This window comes from Xyrauchen texanus, chromosome 15, assembly GCF_025860055.1.
Source record: "Xyrauchen texanus isolate HMW12.3.18 chromosome 15, RBS_HiC_50CHRs, whole genome shotgun sequence".
In the NCBI taxonomy this organism is placed as follows: Eukaryota; Metazoa; Chordata; class Actinopteri; order Cypriniformes; family Catostomidae; genus Xyrauchen; species Xyrauchen texanus.
In genome coordinates, this window is record NC_068290.1 from 8247128 (window position 1) to 8264775 (window position 17648).

The 17648-nt window shown below is 40.2% G+C and overlaps 1 protein-coding gene across 7 annotated transcripts in view; it reads left to right on the plus strand.

Moving 5' to 3' along the window:
• Positions 1-3996: 3996 nt before the first annotated feature.
• LOC127656055 (sodium bicarbonate cotransporter 3-like) overlaps positions 3997-17648 on the plus strand; it is a 53047-nt gene continuing 39395 nt past the window's right edge. For 6 of the 7 annotated variants that reach the window (XM_052144194.1, XM_052144197.1, XM_052144191.1 and 3 more), the window contains exons 1-2: positions 11273-11739; positions 15188-15269. In XM_052144194.1, coding sequence (XP_052000154.1) covers positions 11677-11739; positions 15188-15269 — 145 coding nt within the window. In that variant the 5' untranslated portion in view covers positions 11273-11676. Of the gene's footprint in view, positions 4132-11272; positions 11740-15187; positions 15270-17648 lie in introns of those variants that run through there. The other variant, XM_052144192.1, reaches the window with a different exon arrangement.

The following is a 17648-nucleotide window of genomic DNA, read 5'->3' on the forward strand; positions in this document are numbered from 1 at the left end:
GTATTGTGCTTAACACCCACTTGGATATCCCTGGAATAGCTTCCCACGCTTTGAAGCGTAACGCTAGAGGGTGAATGGCCAATTCGTTCTGATTGCCGCACACAGAGCGCTGAACAAAATGTGTGAGCGCGTTTAGTGTGTTCATGCATGATTGCTCGCAGACAGCATGAACAGGCTGTTTTGTGAGTGACTTCCCGATTGGAATGAATGGGGAAAGAGTCACATCTGTTACATGATGCGCAAGCATAGTCATGGGCACGGGACTTCCACACAGAGGAATGGTTGCTGGCCGTGTAACAGAGCGGGCAGAGAATGGGCGCGCGCACGCATTTGCGGGCGCCTTCAATGACTCTGACGCTCGAGCGGTTCGTAACCGCTTTATGTGAGCGTGCTCTGGTGGGGACACGAGACATGCAGTGCTTGTGTGCAGAAGTGAACACTGGATTGTGGGCACATTTTCTACACATAGGGCTGGTCGTGTGACAGAGCGGGCAGAGAATGGGCGCGCGACGCATTTGTGGGCGCCTTCATTGACTCTGACGCTCGAGCGGTTCAGTAACCGCTTTATGAGAGCGTGCTCTGATAGGGGCACGGGATGTGTTATGCTTGTGTGTAGGGGCGAACTCTGGGTTGTGGGCACTTTTTCTACACATAAGACATGTTTGCTCTTTACAAGATTTATTTGGGTCGCCGTGAAAACGGCGTTTGAGTGCAGGCAAGCGGGCAGTGTCACCGGCTTGTTGGCTGCTAAATTCACCACTGTAGTAGCCTGAGAGAAGGGGACTGACAGGGGCAAAGCTTTGACGGTGGTCCGGCCGCGGCGGGACTGAGCCGTCGTTTGTTCAACAAAGTTAGGAAGACTTCGGTTGCTCTGGTTTCAGCGTTACCTTAAATCGAGGCCCGCGGGGGGGCGGCGGTCTGCGGCGGCTGTCTGAGCGCGATCGAGGGTGGCCGCCCTGTCGATGCTGAGAAGTCTGAGTTTGTTGAACTGGGCGCTGTGAAGAGGCTCATGCAGGAGGCTGATCACGTGAGCGGCCTGCAGAGGAGCTAGCGCGACGCGGCAGGAAGAGGTTCATGGCTTGGGTGGCTTTCTGGACTTCTGAGAAGCGGTCAACAATGCCACTCACCGCGGAGCCGAAGAGACCGGTCGGAGAGAGCGGTGCGTTGAGGAACGTGGAGCGCTCTGCTTCTCCCATGTCGGTTAGCCATAAGTGTCTCTCAGTCACAGTCAGCGAGGCCATGCACTTCCCTAGAGCTTGGGCTGCAGCTTTGGTAGTGCGAAGGGCGAGGTCTGTCGCGCTTCGTAGATCAGTAACAGCCTCTGGGTGCCTGCCTTTCTCATCCCACTCCCGAAGAAGGTCTGCTTGTAGGATCTGTAAAACGGCCATTGAGTGCAGAGCAGATGCGGCTTGGCCGGTGGCGGAATAGGCGCGGCCAACATAGGCGGTAGTCGCTCTGCAGGCCTTAGACGGGAGCACAGGCTTGGAACGCCATCTCGCGGAGGGCGGACAAAGGTGTGCTGCTACCGAGTCCTCGACCGGGGGATGGAGGAGTAGCCTCTCTCAGTGGCGCCGTCCACCGACGCGAGAGAGGTGGAGACGTGGAACGGGTCCTGGCTGAAAAAGGAGCGTTCCAGGACTTTGCAAGCTCCGTATGTAATTCCGGCAGGAAGGGAGTGGCCCGGGCCGCGGGTGTAGAGCGGCGATGGCTTTGAAGAAAGCAGCCGCCGAGTCTGTTGGGTGCCTGCTCAGGGGCGGTGACCACTCGAGCCCGAGGCGGTCGACGGCCTGTGTGAGGAGGCGTGTTAACTCCCTTCGACCCGGCGCGGGTCCTGCTGGATTCCTGGGCCGAGGAGGAGGCTTGGGAGCCTGACCACTCCTCGCTGTCCGAAGCCATGATGGAACAGCGGCCCTTATCCTCCGCCTCGTCATCCGAGATGGCAGCAGTGCGGCCGCCGGCGGCAACTGCGCGTCCCGGGGGCGGGAGGGTGAAAGCGATGCTCGAGGGAGAGGCTCCGGCGAGGCAGTCGCTTCAACCACAGTTTCCGGCAGCCTTTGTGAGCAGCGCTTCTTCCTGCGCGGCTGAAGGTAAGGCGGCGCGGCGGTTTCTGCTTTGAGCGCTTCGAGTCGAGCCCGCAGGGTCGACATCGGTAGCTCCTCGCAGAAATCGCATCCGCCCTCAGTGAGGGCGAGCTCTGCATGCCCCAGTCCCAGGCAGAGAGCGCAGATGATGTGGCGGTCTCCTGTGCTGAGAAGGGCGCGACATGAGGCGCAAGTGGAGCGAGGTATCTTGAAAAAGACGCTCGTACTCTTTTGTGAATAGTTCGTGAGAACTAGCTTGCTGAATAAAAGGATACGTCGTCGGATGGCGTAGCTCGCAGGATGGCTGAAGGTGGCTGAGACGGCCGGCTTCTTCTAGCGCTGTCCACGCTTGCTTGATGCCCCTCGAACGGCGATGCGGCTTCCAGGTCAGCGATGCGAAGAGCTTCGCTGAAGAGATGAAAATCAGGGTTCCAGCCTACGAACTACGCTTATATGCACTCTAGTCACGCCCATTTTGGTGGGCTTTGATGCAGTGAGCGTGCGGACGCCTCTCATTGGATGCGAGTTCGCCCAAGCTCGTCTATAGGCTGCAGCAGTTGCCACAGAGCAACCTATGAGCTCGCTAGCTAGCCCGCTCAAGGTCTGCAGCTGCCGCACTGCGTTGACAATGGATACAAAAATTAAGGATAATTTTTTGGCTTCAATATCTCAGAAAAGATTAATCTTTCCCGTAGCGTAAGCTAGCTTACGCAATACGAGAGAACCTCTCGTAAGAGAACTTCTGGATATACAGGCTTGGGGAGTAACAGAATACTTGTAACAGCTTTACGTAGTCAGGATACAAAAATGTGAAGTAAATGATGTGCAAAGTTTGAATGCACTAATGATGATGAAGTTATTATTGACACTTGACTTCATGAAATGCCCAAAGAAATCAAAACAAGCAAAAAAGGTTACACCCTTTTTCTGAAGTGGTTATTTTAATTGAGTATTTTCTTAAATATTACTAAAGAAATGTTTGCTATATTACAAGAATTTGCATATGGTGACACATTTTGCTCTAACTAACTAGCCTGCTAACTATTGCCCCATGCTGAGGTAACACAAGGCTATAAATATTACATACATTTTAATAAAAATGTATATATGTTTCCCCATATTCATATACTTTGGGGCCAGGAATAAACAGTATATATATACTGTGTTTATAAATGTGTGTGTGTGTGTGTGTGTGTGTGTGTGAGATAGAGAGAGTTAGTGAGTGAGTGAGTGTTTGTGTGTGTTATTTGTCAAGCCCCTTATTGTTGTAAAAACACAATAGAAATTACTGCAAGGAGGTTAATGAAGAAACTAGTTAATTCTTTATTTTATATATATATATATATATATATATATATATATATATATATATATATATATATATATATATATATATATATAGTGGCATTCCATGGCATTTCTACCTAATTGAATGACAATTAACTAGTAATCTGATAACATTAGACAATGTAACAATGTTAACTGATAAACTATTATAAATAAATTATTATTTATAATTGTATTGTAAATTGTTTTCAAGAAAACCAATGTTTTTTTATGTTGTGGATTCTTGGGATGGCTAGGAGTCTGGGGATCTGTGCACTGATGTCCCGATATGTTAATTTAATCCTACAACACCATTATGCCAAATAACCCAATAATGCTTCTTTTAAAATATTCAATTATCTACACATCTTCACTGTTCGTCTCTTGTGGATTCTGTAGACCAACCAATAGACAACAAACTCCTCCCCTTTGGTACTTGGTATTCATATCCAAGCGTCGTTCTGATCATGTGATTGGTCAGTAAAAAGCCGGTTGCCGAAGACTGAATGGTTGAAATGACCTGTCAGTCTAAGAAAAGGCGGGATTCGACAAACCCCAATATATGTAAAAATACAATTCACAGCTATCAGTGGCTGTGTCACGAGCGAAGGGGCTTTTCGAAGTATCATATTCAAATCAGTCTCCGGCGAGGGACGGAAGAAGTGCACAATTTGAACAAATGGAGGAAGACCGCAGTGAACAGATGAAACCCCTCCTGACGACAGTAAGCATGAAGTTATTTGTTGTTTTGACGAGAGTTGAGTTGTCGCGGAAGCGTAGAACATTTCGGCGCGTGTAATCTTTCCCTTTATCCCAAAGAAAGAAAACCTAGAAGAGAGACGGGGATGAGAGACATTTATAGCTGACTGGTATTTAAAAAAAACCATACTTTTTCCTAAGTTGCTAAAGTCACAGACTCATAGACCTTTTCTTAGTGAACATCAAAGGTTTTCCTTGTGAGGTTGTGTTGTGGAAAAGTACTTTCATTGTTTTGAGGTGACCACGCTTCTGCCAGGAAGTTTCGCTGTGATCATTGCGTCATAATAACGGTGAAGACGAGCGCAGTAGTCTCTCTCTCTCTCTCTCTCTCTCTCTCTCTCTCTCCAGTTGAAGGCAGAAGTTTACATACACTTACATTGAAGTCACTAAAACAATTTTTTTTAACCATTCCACAATGGCAAACTATTAGCAAACTATAGTTTTGGCAAGTAACTTTTCCAGTAATTGTTTACAGACAGATTGTTTCACGTTTAATTGACTTTATCACAATTCTATTGGGTAAGAAGTTTACATAAACTAAGTTAACTTTGCCTTTAAGTAGCTTAGACAACTCCAGAAAATGATGTCAAGCCAATTAGCTTCTGATAATTTGAGTCAATTGGAGGTGTACCTGTGGATTAATTTTAAGGCCTACCTTCAAACTCAGAGAATCTTTGCTTGACATCATGGGAATATCAAAAGATATCAGTCTGGACCTCAGAAAAAAAAAATTGTGGACCTCAACAAATGTGGTGGCAAATGCCTGAAGGTACCATATTCATCTGTACAAACAATAGTACGCAAGTATATACACCATGGGACCACACAGCCATCATACAACTGAGGAAGGAGACACATTCTGTCTCCTAGAGATGTACATAGTTTGGTACGAAAAGTGAAAATCATTCACAGAACAACAGCAAAGAACCTTGTTAAGATGCAGGAGGAAACAGGTAGACAAGTATCTATATCCACAGTAAAACAAGTCCTATATTGACAACCTGAAAGGCTCCTCAGCAAGGAAGAAGCCGCTGCTCCAAAACTGCCATAAAAAAAAGCCAGACTACAGTTTGCAAGTGAACATGGGGACAAAGTTCTTTGTCTTTGGAGAAATGTCCTCTGGTCTGATGAAACAAAAATTGAACTGTTTGGCCATAATGACCATCGTTATGTTTGGAGAAAAAAAGGGTCATGTTGTGGGGGTGCTTTGCTGCAGAAGGGACTGGTGCACTTCATAAAACAACATATGTAGATATATTGAAGCAACATCTCAAGACATGAGCCAGGAATTTAAAGCTTGGTCACAAATGGGTGTTCCAAATGGACAATGACCCCAAACATACCTCCAAAGTTGGGCAAAATGGCTTAAGGACAACAAAATCAAGGTATTGGAGTGGCCATCACAAAGCCCTGACCTCAATCCATTAGAAAATTTGCCAGCACAACTGAAAAAGTATGTGCGAGCAAGGAGGCCTATAATCCTGACTCAGTTACACCAGTTCTGTGTGGAGGAATGGGCCAAAATTCCAGTAACTTCTTGTGAGAAGCTTGTGGAAGGCAACCCAAAACATCTGACCCAAGTTAAACCATTTAAAGGCAATGCCACCAAATACTAACAAAGTGTATATAAACTTCTGACCCACTGAGAGTAAAGTAAAAGAGTAAATAAATAATTCTCTCTACAATTATTCTGACATTTCTCATTCTTAAAATAAAGTAGTGATCCTAACTAACCTAAGACAGGGAATGTTTTCTACGGTAAAATATCAGGAATTGTGAAAAACTAAGGTGTATGTAAACGTCTGACTTCAACTGTATATATGTTTAGAGCAATTTAAGAAATTGGATTATTGCATTTAATTGTTTCAAAATGTATCTGAATGATAAAACGTGTTCAAAATCTCACAAAGATGTACACGCCACATACATTTATAAATACATTAAATGTATCTGAAGTTATACATTCTTAAAGTGTATTTTAAAGTTATGATATTCACATATCTAGGCCTATGTATAAAAATAGTGCACTTCTGTGTCCCATTGCACGTCTCTCTCTCTGTTATTCCTCAAAAGCTTCATTACCATGTAGTCATAACGACTTTGGTAAATATTTCCTTTCCATTCACCACCAATGCCAATTTATTTGCCTTTTCAACAGATAGTAACAGACTTAATGAACTTTCCTGGCATATATGTGTGTGTATGTATATATATATATATATATATATATATATATATATATATATATATATATATATATATATATATATAAGCTAGTTCATTTAAAGACAAAAGTAACAGATCTGAGTAAGTTTATGCCAACAGGACACCAGTAAAGTCTCCTGTCATGAAACTTGAATCATATGTGAGTGTAAGGATTGTTGTATTTACATTGAAAATGTCAGTGTGCATATTGTTACATTGGATTTATCTTTTCAAAGTGTGTGAAGCGGAACATAAGGGAATTTTTTGTCATATAAACAGCAACCAATAGGCCTTTGCTACATTGATTTATTCTGTAAACAGTGTAACACTCTTCAAGTGGGTGCAGAATCAATATTATCAAATATAAAAAAAAAGTAAATCACAGACTTGCTACCTAAAGAGTTTTGGAATTTTAAATACTCTCTCGTTTTCTCCCCAAGTCTCCTGTTGGTGTATATTGTCAATAATTTAGTCCACGGTCTAGAATGGCAAATCACAGGTGAGCTTACTGACTGAGAGTGAGTTTGAATTTACTTAAATCCAAGTGTTTGTGGATTATTGCAGCCCAATCATAATTTATGCAATAGTCTAATATACCTATTATGTATATTGTTATCATATTGGTTAAGTATTTTCAAATCTTTCTTAAGAAGTCAATGAACCAAAGCACCCTAGAGCCTAGATGAATGAAGCATGCATTTATACTCTGTGCGGCATCATTTATACTACGCATTAAGGCTGCAACTAACGTTTATTTTGATAATCGATTAATCTAACGATTATTAGAACGATTATTCGACTGTTCAGCGATTATTACAAAGATTAATCATTAGCTCTTAACTGAGTATTCAACTTGTGCCCCAACTTAAAAGGTTGTATTAAACATGCTTACTAACAATAAAGAGGGGGAAAATAATCTTTTAAAAATACCTCTAAATGACTCACTGAATTAACGGGATAAATACTTTTTATTAAGTTTAATTCAGTAAAGAAATTCACTGCAAAAAACTATTGTTATCAAGTGTTTTTGTCTTGCTTTCCATTTAAAATTGTCTAAAAATCCTTAAAACAAGATGCATTTAATTGAGAAGCAACATAAGATATTTAGACTTGCTTTAAGAGGATGTATCTTAAATACAACTATATTTTGTATATACTTTTTATTTTATTTCACTTGGTTATACTTCTGCTAGTGCAGTAAAGACAAGATATACTTATATTCAATATTTATTCTCTAAAAGCAAGTATAAATAACTTATATGCTGTTTCTCAGGTGAATGCATCTTTTTTAAAGCATGCTTAGATATTTAAAAATATTTGTGTTTTTTATATTATATTCAACATTATCAGATAATAATTTTTCTTAGTTCCTAAAGTAAATATACATAGTTTTAGATTAGTTTGAGAAATTTTTATTGGAAAACAAGCCAAAATAAAATCATAAACGTATTTTGTTGCAGTGTATAATGGGGCGAAGACTTCCCTCTCTCACATTTCTGTTCACTTCAATCCATCTTTAACTCACAAAAAACTAACTCTCTCTTATTAATAAAGCTGCGTACATCACCTGAAGCTGTTTGGAAAGTTTAGAGTGCATCTGGGCTGTGAGCGGTGTAATTCTTCCTCTCCTCAATCAGGCACGAACTGCAATGTTGCTCTTGCACGACATTAGAGTTTAATGTGATCTCATGTTACGTTAAATGAGATCAAATGACTATTCGACAATTACATTTTTGGTCGACAATTTTTTATTCTTGACGTTGTCGATGACGTCAACTAATTTTTCAGCCCTACTACCCATTAAATGTGCACTCAGCAATTTTCCTGATTAAAAAATAATTTACTCTGAAAGATATGAACAGTAATTTTGAAGCATTTAAATTAAATCATGACCTCTCACTTGAGATGAAGACTCAATCGATATCAGTAAGCTTATAAAATCTGTTGTATTCTACATAGGGAGGGTCTCCTCATGGGGGCCGCCATGATAGGATCACATTACCAGTCGAAGACTGCTCGAATAATCGCAGTAACCACTCAAGATGCTCTTTGGAGAATCCATTGGACCTTTTGTTGTTGAACAAAGAGCATTTTTTTTTTTAATTCAACTGTTGCTTTACCGTTACCCATTTACTCAGGTGTATTCATCATATATTTACTTCAGGACAATGACGCTCCTCTTCTGTTCTCTCCCATGACTCTATCAGGATATTGGTGATGAGGGAGGATTTTATGGTTCATTGAGTATGCACTATTAAAACGTTATAGCAATGGTTCAGAAGAAAGATTAGACAGCAGGAAGTTTGTCATTGTTCTCTGTCTGGAGGATCAGCAGCTCCCAGCAGACAGTGCTGTTGATAAAGCCACAGAGGGCACAACCATATGCTCAGCAGGTTAAGAGTCAATCGGAAAAGTGGTATCAAGTGTTGTGACCTGTTTTCATGCAGCCATTAGAGTAGTTAGCACAGGTACTCTTATTACAGCTAATTCATATTTACAGTGTTCTCAAGTAAAAGCATTCCATAATGTTTGATTGTCCCTTTAAATATTTATAATTTACACATTTATTACACCTACATTACTAAATTTATTTAACATTTATTTACAATGAGGTTACATTGATATGTAACAAGCACTAAAGTACTGTCTCTTTAAGAGAAAGTGTTTACGCAAGCTTCTGATAGCTAGTGTTTACGGTTGAATAGTCGCAGCGAACATTAATGTTACATAGTTGTTTTTATCTAATCCGTGGAAATTGTGATTTAAAATGTTATATTTCTTTTTCACTTTTTGATCAACAACTGCCTGTAAATAACAGAAAGGTTATTAAGAGACATGAAATGAAAATGAGTGTGTGGATTTCATCTTTGGACACACAATACATGGAAAGAGCCAAAAGACTTTTACTTGCATAATGTGTATTGACTTGCTTGTACAAATATTTATTTTACAAGTTCTCAAATTCAAATCTACAAGCGTTCGAGTTTTGCAACACATTTACCTTCTAATAGTCATCCAACAGGTGCGTTACACTGGTCTGTAGCCATGATGTAAAATGGAGAATGTTGTAAAAACTGTCCATGGAAAAGTTTAACCAAAATTAAAGTTTACGTGGTTAAATACAATATAAATGTAACTATGGCATATCGTGGTTCAACTAAAGCGATGGTGGCAATCCAAGACAGCACCAGATGCTCTGCAACTAAATATGGTACATTTCCTTAAGAGTGTTCGCTCATGAGACACAACATGCAGTGACAGATGAGGCTGAATCCAGCTTCTTAATTGCTAGCTTCTTATTCAGTAAAAGGATCTCAGTGCTTCACCACTTCACAGCTCAATCACTGGCAAGTGAAATCTAAATATGTACAAGCCAGTTATTAATAACTGACATATTTTACTCACATAGCGTGAAATTTAGTCGCATATTTGGATGCAAATTTATTTAGAGGGCTGCTCATGATGCCTGCATACATTTTGTAATAAAAGTTAGCATTTTCCTGTTATTAGAGTAATTTAAGCCACCTGTCAATCAAACCGCACACAGCTATTACTGGATCATGCACCTAGGCCTGCATTAAAAATATAGCCAGTTATTTTTTTTTATTGACATTTAATAAGGAAACTTTTCTGGTCGGGCAAGTAAAATTATCTTTAATTTGCCTCTTCAAAAAATCCACTTGTCCCTCACAAGCGGATAAGGTCGTGCCCTGGTGAATTTTATCTCGTAATGTATCGACTACTGAAATCTTTATAGTCAAAAATTTTGGTAATTAAATTAGTCAGTTTTGATCAATAAATGATCTCAATACTTTTATTTTGTTCAGTTTTCTCTATCTGGTAATGATTGAATTCTTGAAGCATCCACTTACAATTGTTTCAGAGTCTTTTCTTTCCGGCAGACCATCTATCAATGGTTCTCTGGGTCAGAATAGGACTTTTTTATTTTATCACTCTTTACTTAAGCCCCCACCATTTGTATAGAGTGCACTGCTTTTCAGATTTAATTAGAGGCATTAACAGCTTTACTGTTTGAATGGCAGGATTTCCAAAGGTTACTTGGTTGTCAGGGGCAACAGGTTTGCATTCTTTCTCTTGATGTGCATAGTATCAGTATGCATACTTTTAGCATAGTATACATTTAGAACTTTTAGAACACACATATGCTGCTTCCGAAACCCCATACTGTCACAGTATGTACTGTATTTGATGAAGGATGCACTTATCTACCTGCAAAACAGTACATTCTTTAAGGTATGCATGCGAGTAGTATGAATAGATGTTGGAATCATCTCGTGACCCTAATATATGACGTATGTACGACAACTGCGAAAACTATCTGCTTTTGTTTTGTTAAACAAGCACCATTTAAGCACCATGAACAATTATCTTGGTTACTGTTGAGAAGAGGTGTCCAGTGTTTCTCGCTTTCTGCTTGATGAATACTGTGGATTTGGTCATACTACTCCATTGGTATACTAATGATCTATTGATATATTGATCAATCAAGCAAACATACATTTTGTTCGCATAAATATCCATATTGGCTGAGAAGCCCCCAAAGACTTATAAATAAAGCATTGAATAGACACAGAGTTGCTTATACATGTGTGAGTATGTTTTGGTATTGTATTTGTGCTGTTTCAGTTTGCTTGAAGCCCTGAATGTCCTCTAACACCTCAGGGGAATGGCATGCTGCCCCTCCTGCTTCCAGCACTCAGGCCCATGTATAGCTCCTGTCCTGTTTGAATAAGAGCGCTCACCCTTATCACTTGTGGAAAATCACATGCACGCTCACAACAACAGACCCTCACATACACCCATTCACACACACTGAAGCTGAATTCTGGGATATAAATAACACCTCATGTTGAGGTCTTGGCTTACATGAGTGAGACCCTTCCAACGTCAGCAGAAGAAATCTGCTTCCATCTAGTCAGTGTGCAGCTAGTGATTTGGAACATTCGCTCTGTAGCTTGTGCATGTGATGCAAACTGTTATGGTGCTTGGTCTTGGTATATTAGAACTGCCTTGTTAAGGAAGTGTGTGGAGACTTCCTCTTCCATAGATCCTGATTGTAGCCGTCATTCCTTTCGGTCTTAACACTTGAGGTTCATCTCTTGAGCGTCTTTTTCATTTTTACCTCTGGTAGTGGACGCTTTGGATAAGATAGCTTTTGCTGAATCATTAATAACTAATTCTGGACCCGAGTGACCGTTTCAGTGAAGGTCTTGTGGTCTTCTGTGCTGTTTGATTTCTTTACAAGTGACGAATTTGTAAAGTCCCTCCCCAGGGTCTGTGAACAATGCAGAACTTCTGGGGAGATGTTGTGAATCTGAGGACAACCAGAGGATCTACGATTTCCTCGGTATGTGTTTGGGCACACACTTGCATGTTTGACCTAATGTAGCTGTGAAATTTGTTAAATATTTTTTTTATTGTGAACTTGCTGTTTGATTCACATTTCAGATTCTGTGTTCCTCATCTAACATGATTCGGTTGGCATCAGTGTTTGCTTGGGGGGTCCTGTTTTAAAATATTGCCTTTAAAGGACGTGTGCAGCATGAAATTTAGTTCATAAAATTGTTTAGTGGAGAGAATGTGGAATTTCTCACCTTAATTGTGATTGTGGTGTTAAATTCTATCTTCACATCATACCCTTTGCTGCATTTTGCCCTTTGTGGTGATATTGGATGCCACAGCACTCAGGAATTCTTGGACAGAGGCCTGTGGTAGGACAGGGCCACCTTGGTTTTTAATATCCTGGACTCTGTGAATGTACTGGAAGGGACACACACTCATTACACACTCACATACACTCAACCAGCAGAGTACGTAATGCGTTATGTAGGGAGGAACTGATATAGAAACTGTATGACCGATAATCAGTATGATGGCCATTACTACACAGTGGTAAGAAAAAGTATGTGAACCCTTTGGAATTGGCTGGTTTTCTGCATTAATTGGTCATAAAATATGATATCATCTTCATCAAAGTCACAAGTATAGACAAATACAATTTGCGTAAGCTAACAGCAGACAGCAGTGTTTTTGTTGGAAAGCAGTGGCTTCCTTCGTGGTGTCCTGCCATGGACACCATGCCTGTTTAAAGTGTTCATGAGTCTATTATACAAAAAAGAGATGCTAACCAGTTGCAATGATTCCTCAAGTCTTTAGCTGTCACTCTATTGTTCTTTTTACCCCATTGAGCATTCTGCGGTGTGCCATTTGAGTCATCTTTGCTGGACGGCAACTTCTAGGGAGAGTAGCCACACTACTAAAACCTCTCCATTTATAGACAGATGAATATCTAAGCTCTTTGAGAACTTTGTAACCAATTTCAGCTTCAGGCAAAGCAACAATTCTTGATCCTAGGTCTACTGAGATCTCTTTTTTTGGAAGGCATGGTCCATGTCTTGTGAATAGCAAGCTCAAAACGTACGTTTTATAAGTCAAAGTAGCTCTAACCCATACCTCCAATTTCGTTTCATTAATTGGATGCCAGGTTTGCCAACTCCTCAATAATTAGCTTTTGTTGACGTCATTAACCTAGTGGTTCACATACTTTATCCAACCTACACTATGAATGTTTAAATGATGTATTCAGTCTGTACAAGAACAATACAATAGTATATGTTATTAGTTAAAACAGATTAGTCATTTGCATGGAAATCATGCGCACTGTAGAGTCAAAAGAACCGACTCAAAAGAATAATTTGTTTGGAATCGGACAGTGATGGTCGTGCTTTCTGTCTTGCGCTGTAGATTCAGTAGCAGTGTTGTAGTGCTGAAAAACACTGTCTGTTTAATTTTGTTCGGTTTTCTTTCCACATCATTGGAAGGATGCACGTTCATGAACCATTAATAGAACTGAACCGAATTTTGTGTGTGGTGGTGTGTAATTAACACTTACTCGCACATCCACTCTAAATCCGAGAGTGGTCTTCCTTTCTTCATGATGGCATGAATGTTCATGAACATTGCCTTCATCATGGTTTTAGATTTACTGATAACTGAGGTTCTCGATGAGCAGCGGGAAACTAAGGGCCGTATTGTCTAAACACCTGCGACCTTGCTGAATGTAGGCCAACAGAGCCCCCTTGAAGACAAAACTGGAAAATTACATTTAGAAGGTGACAGACATTAATAGAAAGGAAAAAGCACCCGCCAACAGCTTGACAGTTGTTTATTTCAGACCCTGTTCAAACCTGTATGAGTTTCTTTCTTCTGTGGAACACACAAGGACAATTTTGAAGACTGCCGGTTGCCGGGGGGGACTCAATGCTTACACTATGACTCAATGTTTTGTTTGAACTTTTCCTTTAAGCGTTTTCACAGGAAAGGATGCGATAAATTGTTTTCTCACAGATCTACCTAGAATTCCATCTGGAGACCTGGCCTTTGCAGCAGCAATGGTTGGGAATTGTGGGAATAAGGGTATTGTCAGGGGAACTTCAACAAATATGCAGTAGGGGCATAGTCCTGAGAGTACCATGGGTGGCATCTGGAAAAATGTCACAGAATCACGGTCTCCAATATACCATCTCCTTTTAAAGCAACCTCCAAAATGTTCTCACAGACATATTAGGCTGAAAAGCTCAGGACAAGGTTGTATAGTGCATTACTGTGTGTCCCAAACTTACTTTTGGAACCCTTCTTCACTGTAATTGGAAAAATGTTTCTCATTTCATGGTAATCATTGTGCATGTAGATTGTGATTTGACTCCTGATAAAAGAGGAAATTTAATTATCTTGGGCCAAATTTCTGCTCATTGTCTTTTTATAGAAGTAAGTGGGCAGTACATAACCATTATAGTCACTCGTTTAGATGCTCTCCAAATGTGATTCGGCCTGTGTGAGCCTGTTAAACTGAAGCTGTGGTTGGAAATATCATGTAACAGACATGTTATGGACTGGAAGTTGACACTGGTTTCATGTGCAGCTGCAGCATGCATTTAGAGCCAGCTTTGTAGGTGTAGTTTAGTTTAATCCCTGTCTTATACAAAATTATACTTTGAAGCCTTTCATGCCGTGCCCTAGACCCTTATATGAAACCTTGACAGATGCACAAGCATTCCTCCTCACTTTTTTTGTAGAAAATCATTACTTTTCAAAAACTCATGCCTTAATGTTTCCCCGCCACTTTTCAATTCTTTCGTACACCCATTCAGACAAGGCAGATGTCAAAAGACACCAGCAATTAGAAGATAATAGGGACCTCAGCAAGTCTGATTTGAGAGAGGTGTGATTAAGGCCATTGCTACATTTTATGAAGAAAAGCGTAAGTCTGATTGCTTTGAAAAATAATAGAACAGCTCTTCTCAACAAGCCACTAAATTTTAGTTATTCTTGTCTGAAGCGCAAATGGTGTGGGACGAGGCCTACATTTACTACTTTGGTTTATGGGATTGTTCAAATCCCTAACTCGAATTATGAGCCATGGTAATAGAGATGCTTACTTTAGCAAGCCCCACTAATAAGCTTTATATTTGTGGGGGCATGCAGTGTATTGAATTTTGGTTCTTAATTACACTATTCTTGTTGGCTGAGGAGATGTCCATGTCGTTTGTTCCATTTGTCGTTTTCAAAGGGAATTCTTGTTGTTTATTCAGTAACGGCTGTAATTTCCCTCCATTGCGTGCTAAGGAATGTATTGTCAGGAAAATAATAATCTTAAACCCACTTAAGGTATAAACTCTAAACAATTGCACAATTCCAAACTATAGCCAGGCAAAAGTGTGAATAATTAGAATGGCATTCTGTCCCATTGTTTATTGTGTTTTGATATATATGAATCTGTCTATATCTCTTTTCAGGGCAATGACGAGGAAGCCGTTGTTGATCAGGGGAAAACCAGCTCTACCATCCACACAAACTTCGAAAAAGAGGAACTTGAAAGTAAGTCACGCCCTCCCTCCACATGACTGTCTCTCCTTTATTTACTTCTCTTATCCTCAAGCTTACCATCTGGTCTTTTTGCTCATGGAGGTATACAGTGAATGTATGGGATTCTTTCACTCATTGCTTTGTGTGTGTTTTAAAAATCACACTGACTAAAACCATCCTTCCCCTCCAGCTTATTTCACACTTTAGCTGAGATCACAAATTTGTCTCAACTCCTCCCTACCCCCCTAAGGTTCTGGAACCTTGTGCATGTTGGAAAGGAGGTACTTGGTGTTTGGTAACAGTGCTTTGCCAGATGAGTAAGGCAAGAATCGTCTACAACTCACAAGCCACATGCTCATTCTTAAAATGACTTATGTGTATTGCGAGGAGACTTCTGACCTATATCTGGTTCTTACAAGGATGACATTCATATTCAGTGAATTCATTGCCTTATTAGCATGAGGGTTGCGAATTGTGCAGAAAATGTAAATAGACTATGTAGACCTTAGCTGGAGAAGATGGCATATTTGATTTGAAGCAAATGAAAACTGAGTAGTGGGCGACCAATATGGGTTTTATTAAATGGCCGATGCTAATAACAATATCTAAACGGCAGAGTGGTAAAGTGAAATATTATTATTTATTTTTTTTTTTGCCCTCATGCCCTCATGGTGGTCACATAGTGACTCGCCTCAATCCGGGTGTTGGAGGACGAATCTCAGTTGCCTTCGCGTCTGAGACTGTCAACCCGCTAATCTTATCACCAGGCTTGTTGAGCGCTTTACCGCGGAGAATAGCATTAACCCTCCACACGCGCTATGTCTCCGTGGTAACACGCTCAACAAGCTATGTGATAAGATGAGCGGGTTGATGGTCTCATCCACACACAACTCGCCACTTTCCCCACCGAGAACGAACTACATTATAGCGTCCACGATGTGACTATTATTACCCCATGTGACTCTACCCTCCCTAGCAACTTAAGACTGAGTCCATAACAGGCGAGTCTGAATGAATCTGTTCATGAATCTGAATTCAAATTGTAACTGTAAACTCAACATCAATATTTTAAGCTTATTTTAACTTTCACAATTAAGAAAAAACAATTGTCAATATAAATGTAATGAAAACACCTCTATATTTTATGATTAGTTTCCTGCTGAACAAACTTCAAAGTGGTTTTAGAATGAAAGCATATACTTTAGGTGTATGAAGACAAAACTTCAACACAAATCTTATTGCGTTCTGTTGACATTTCATTTATTTGTTGCTTTTTCTCCTCCACTCAAACATTGACTAAAGAAAGTGAAAGCTGTGTTTGCCATTAAAACCAGAGTTGTTATTATTGTTTTGAATTTGAATTTAGATTTTCAATTTGTCCTTTCAATTTAATTTAGTTTTATCTAAAGTTATCCCTATCTAAAGAAATAATATATACTGAGATGCCTTTTTTGTCTCTATCTTTTGACTAGTTTGCGAACCGCAGCAAACCGCCTGATGAGTTACGCCATGAAGTGCACATATACGCAGTTGTCGTTCGCTCTGCTGTGCATAATGGCACCAAAATAACAAAAAGTATGATGAGTCGTGTTGTGTTCACCATGCGTGTTTGTGATGACGTAAGATGAACACAAATGGACTGGGGTTCGATATAATCAAATCAGTGTGAAACCAGACCAATGCTGCGGGGGGCACCAAGAACAATCGCACACGGAATCGGTCCGCCGCAAACATACCCATTGTGAAAGCCCCTGTAACGTATTCAATGGAAAGGAGGAGGCGAGAACCGGCTTGATAATATAAATGATAGTTTAATGGTAAACTTAAAACAAAGACATAAACACATATGACGGACATGTCCGCTAATGATCTCTCTCTCCTGCACGGCCCTCTGCAGTCAGCCTTTAAACCTCACGGAGGCATAATTAGCTTAATACAAGACCGGGTGTGTAGTATCACGACCCGGCCCGCCCTCCGCCATGCCACAGCCCCCTAAAACAAAATAGTTTGAAAATTACACAAATATAGAAGAAATCAGGAAGGGGCAAATACTTTTTCACAGCACTGTGTATATATACATATGTAATTTCCAGACATCATATTAATGATGGAATTAATGGATTTGTACTTTTAAAAAAAATCTAAAATGTAAAAAAAAAAAAATCTGAAAATCTAATGATAATATAACATTTGAAAATGTATATTTTCATTATTTACTAGTTAGAAGGTCCCCTGTATAATTAACAAAATTAGCTGGGAGAGAATTTATTTCAAATGCAAGCAAAATGACATTATACCTGAAATATACCCAAATTAATGGAAATCAAATTGAAATCAGAATCAAATTGAACCAGGAAATCTGTATCAGTACCCAGGCCTAGTTGTTGGTAG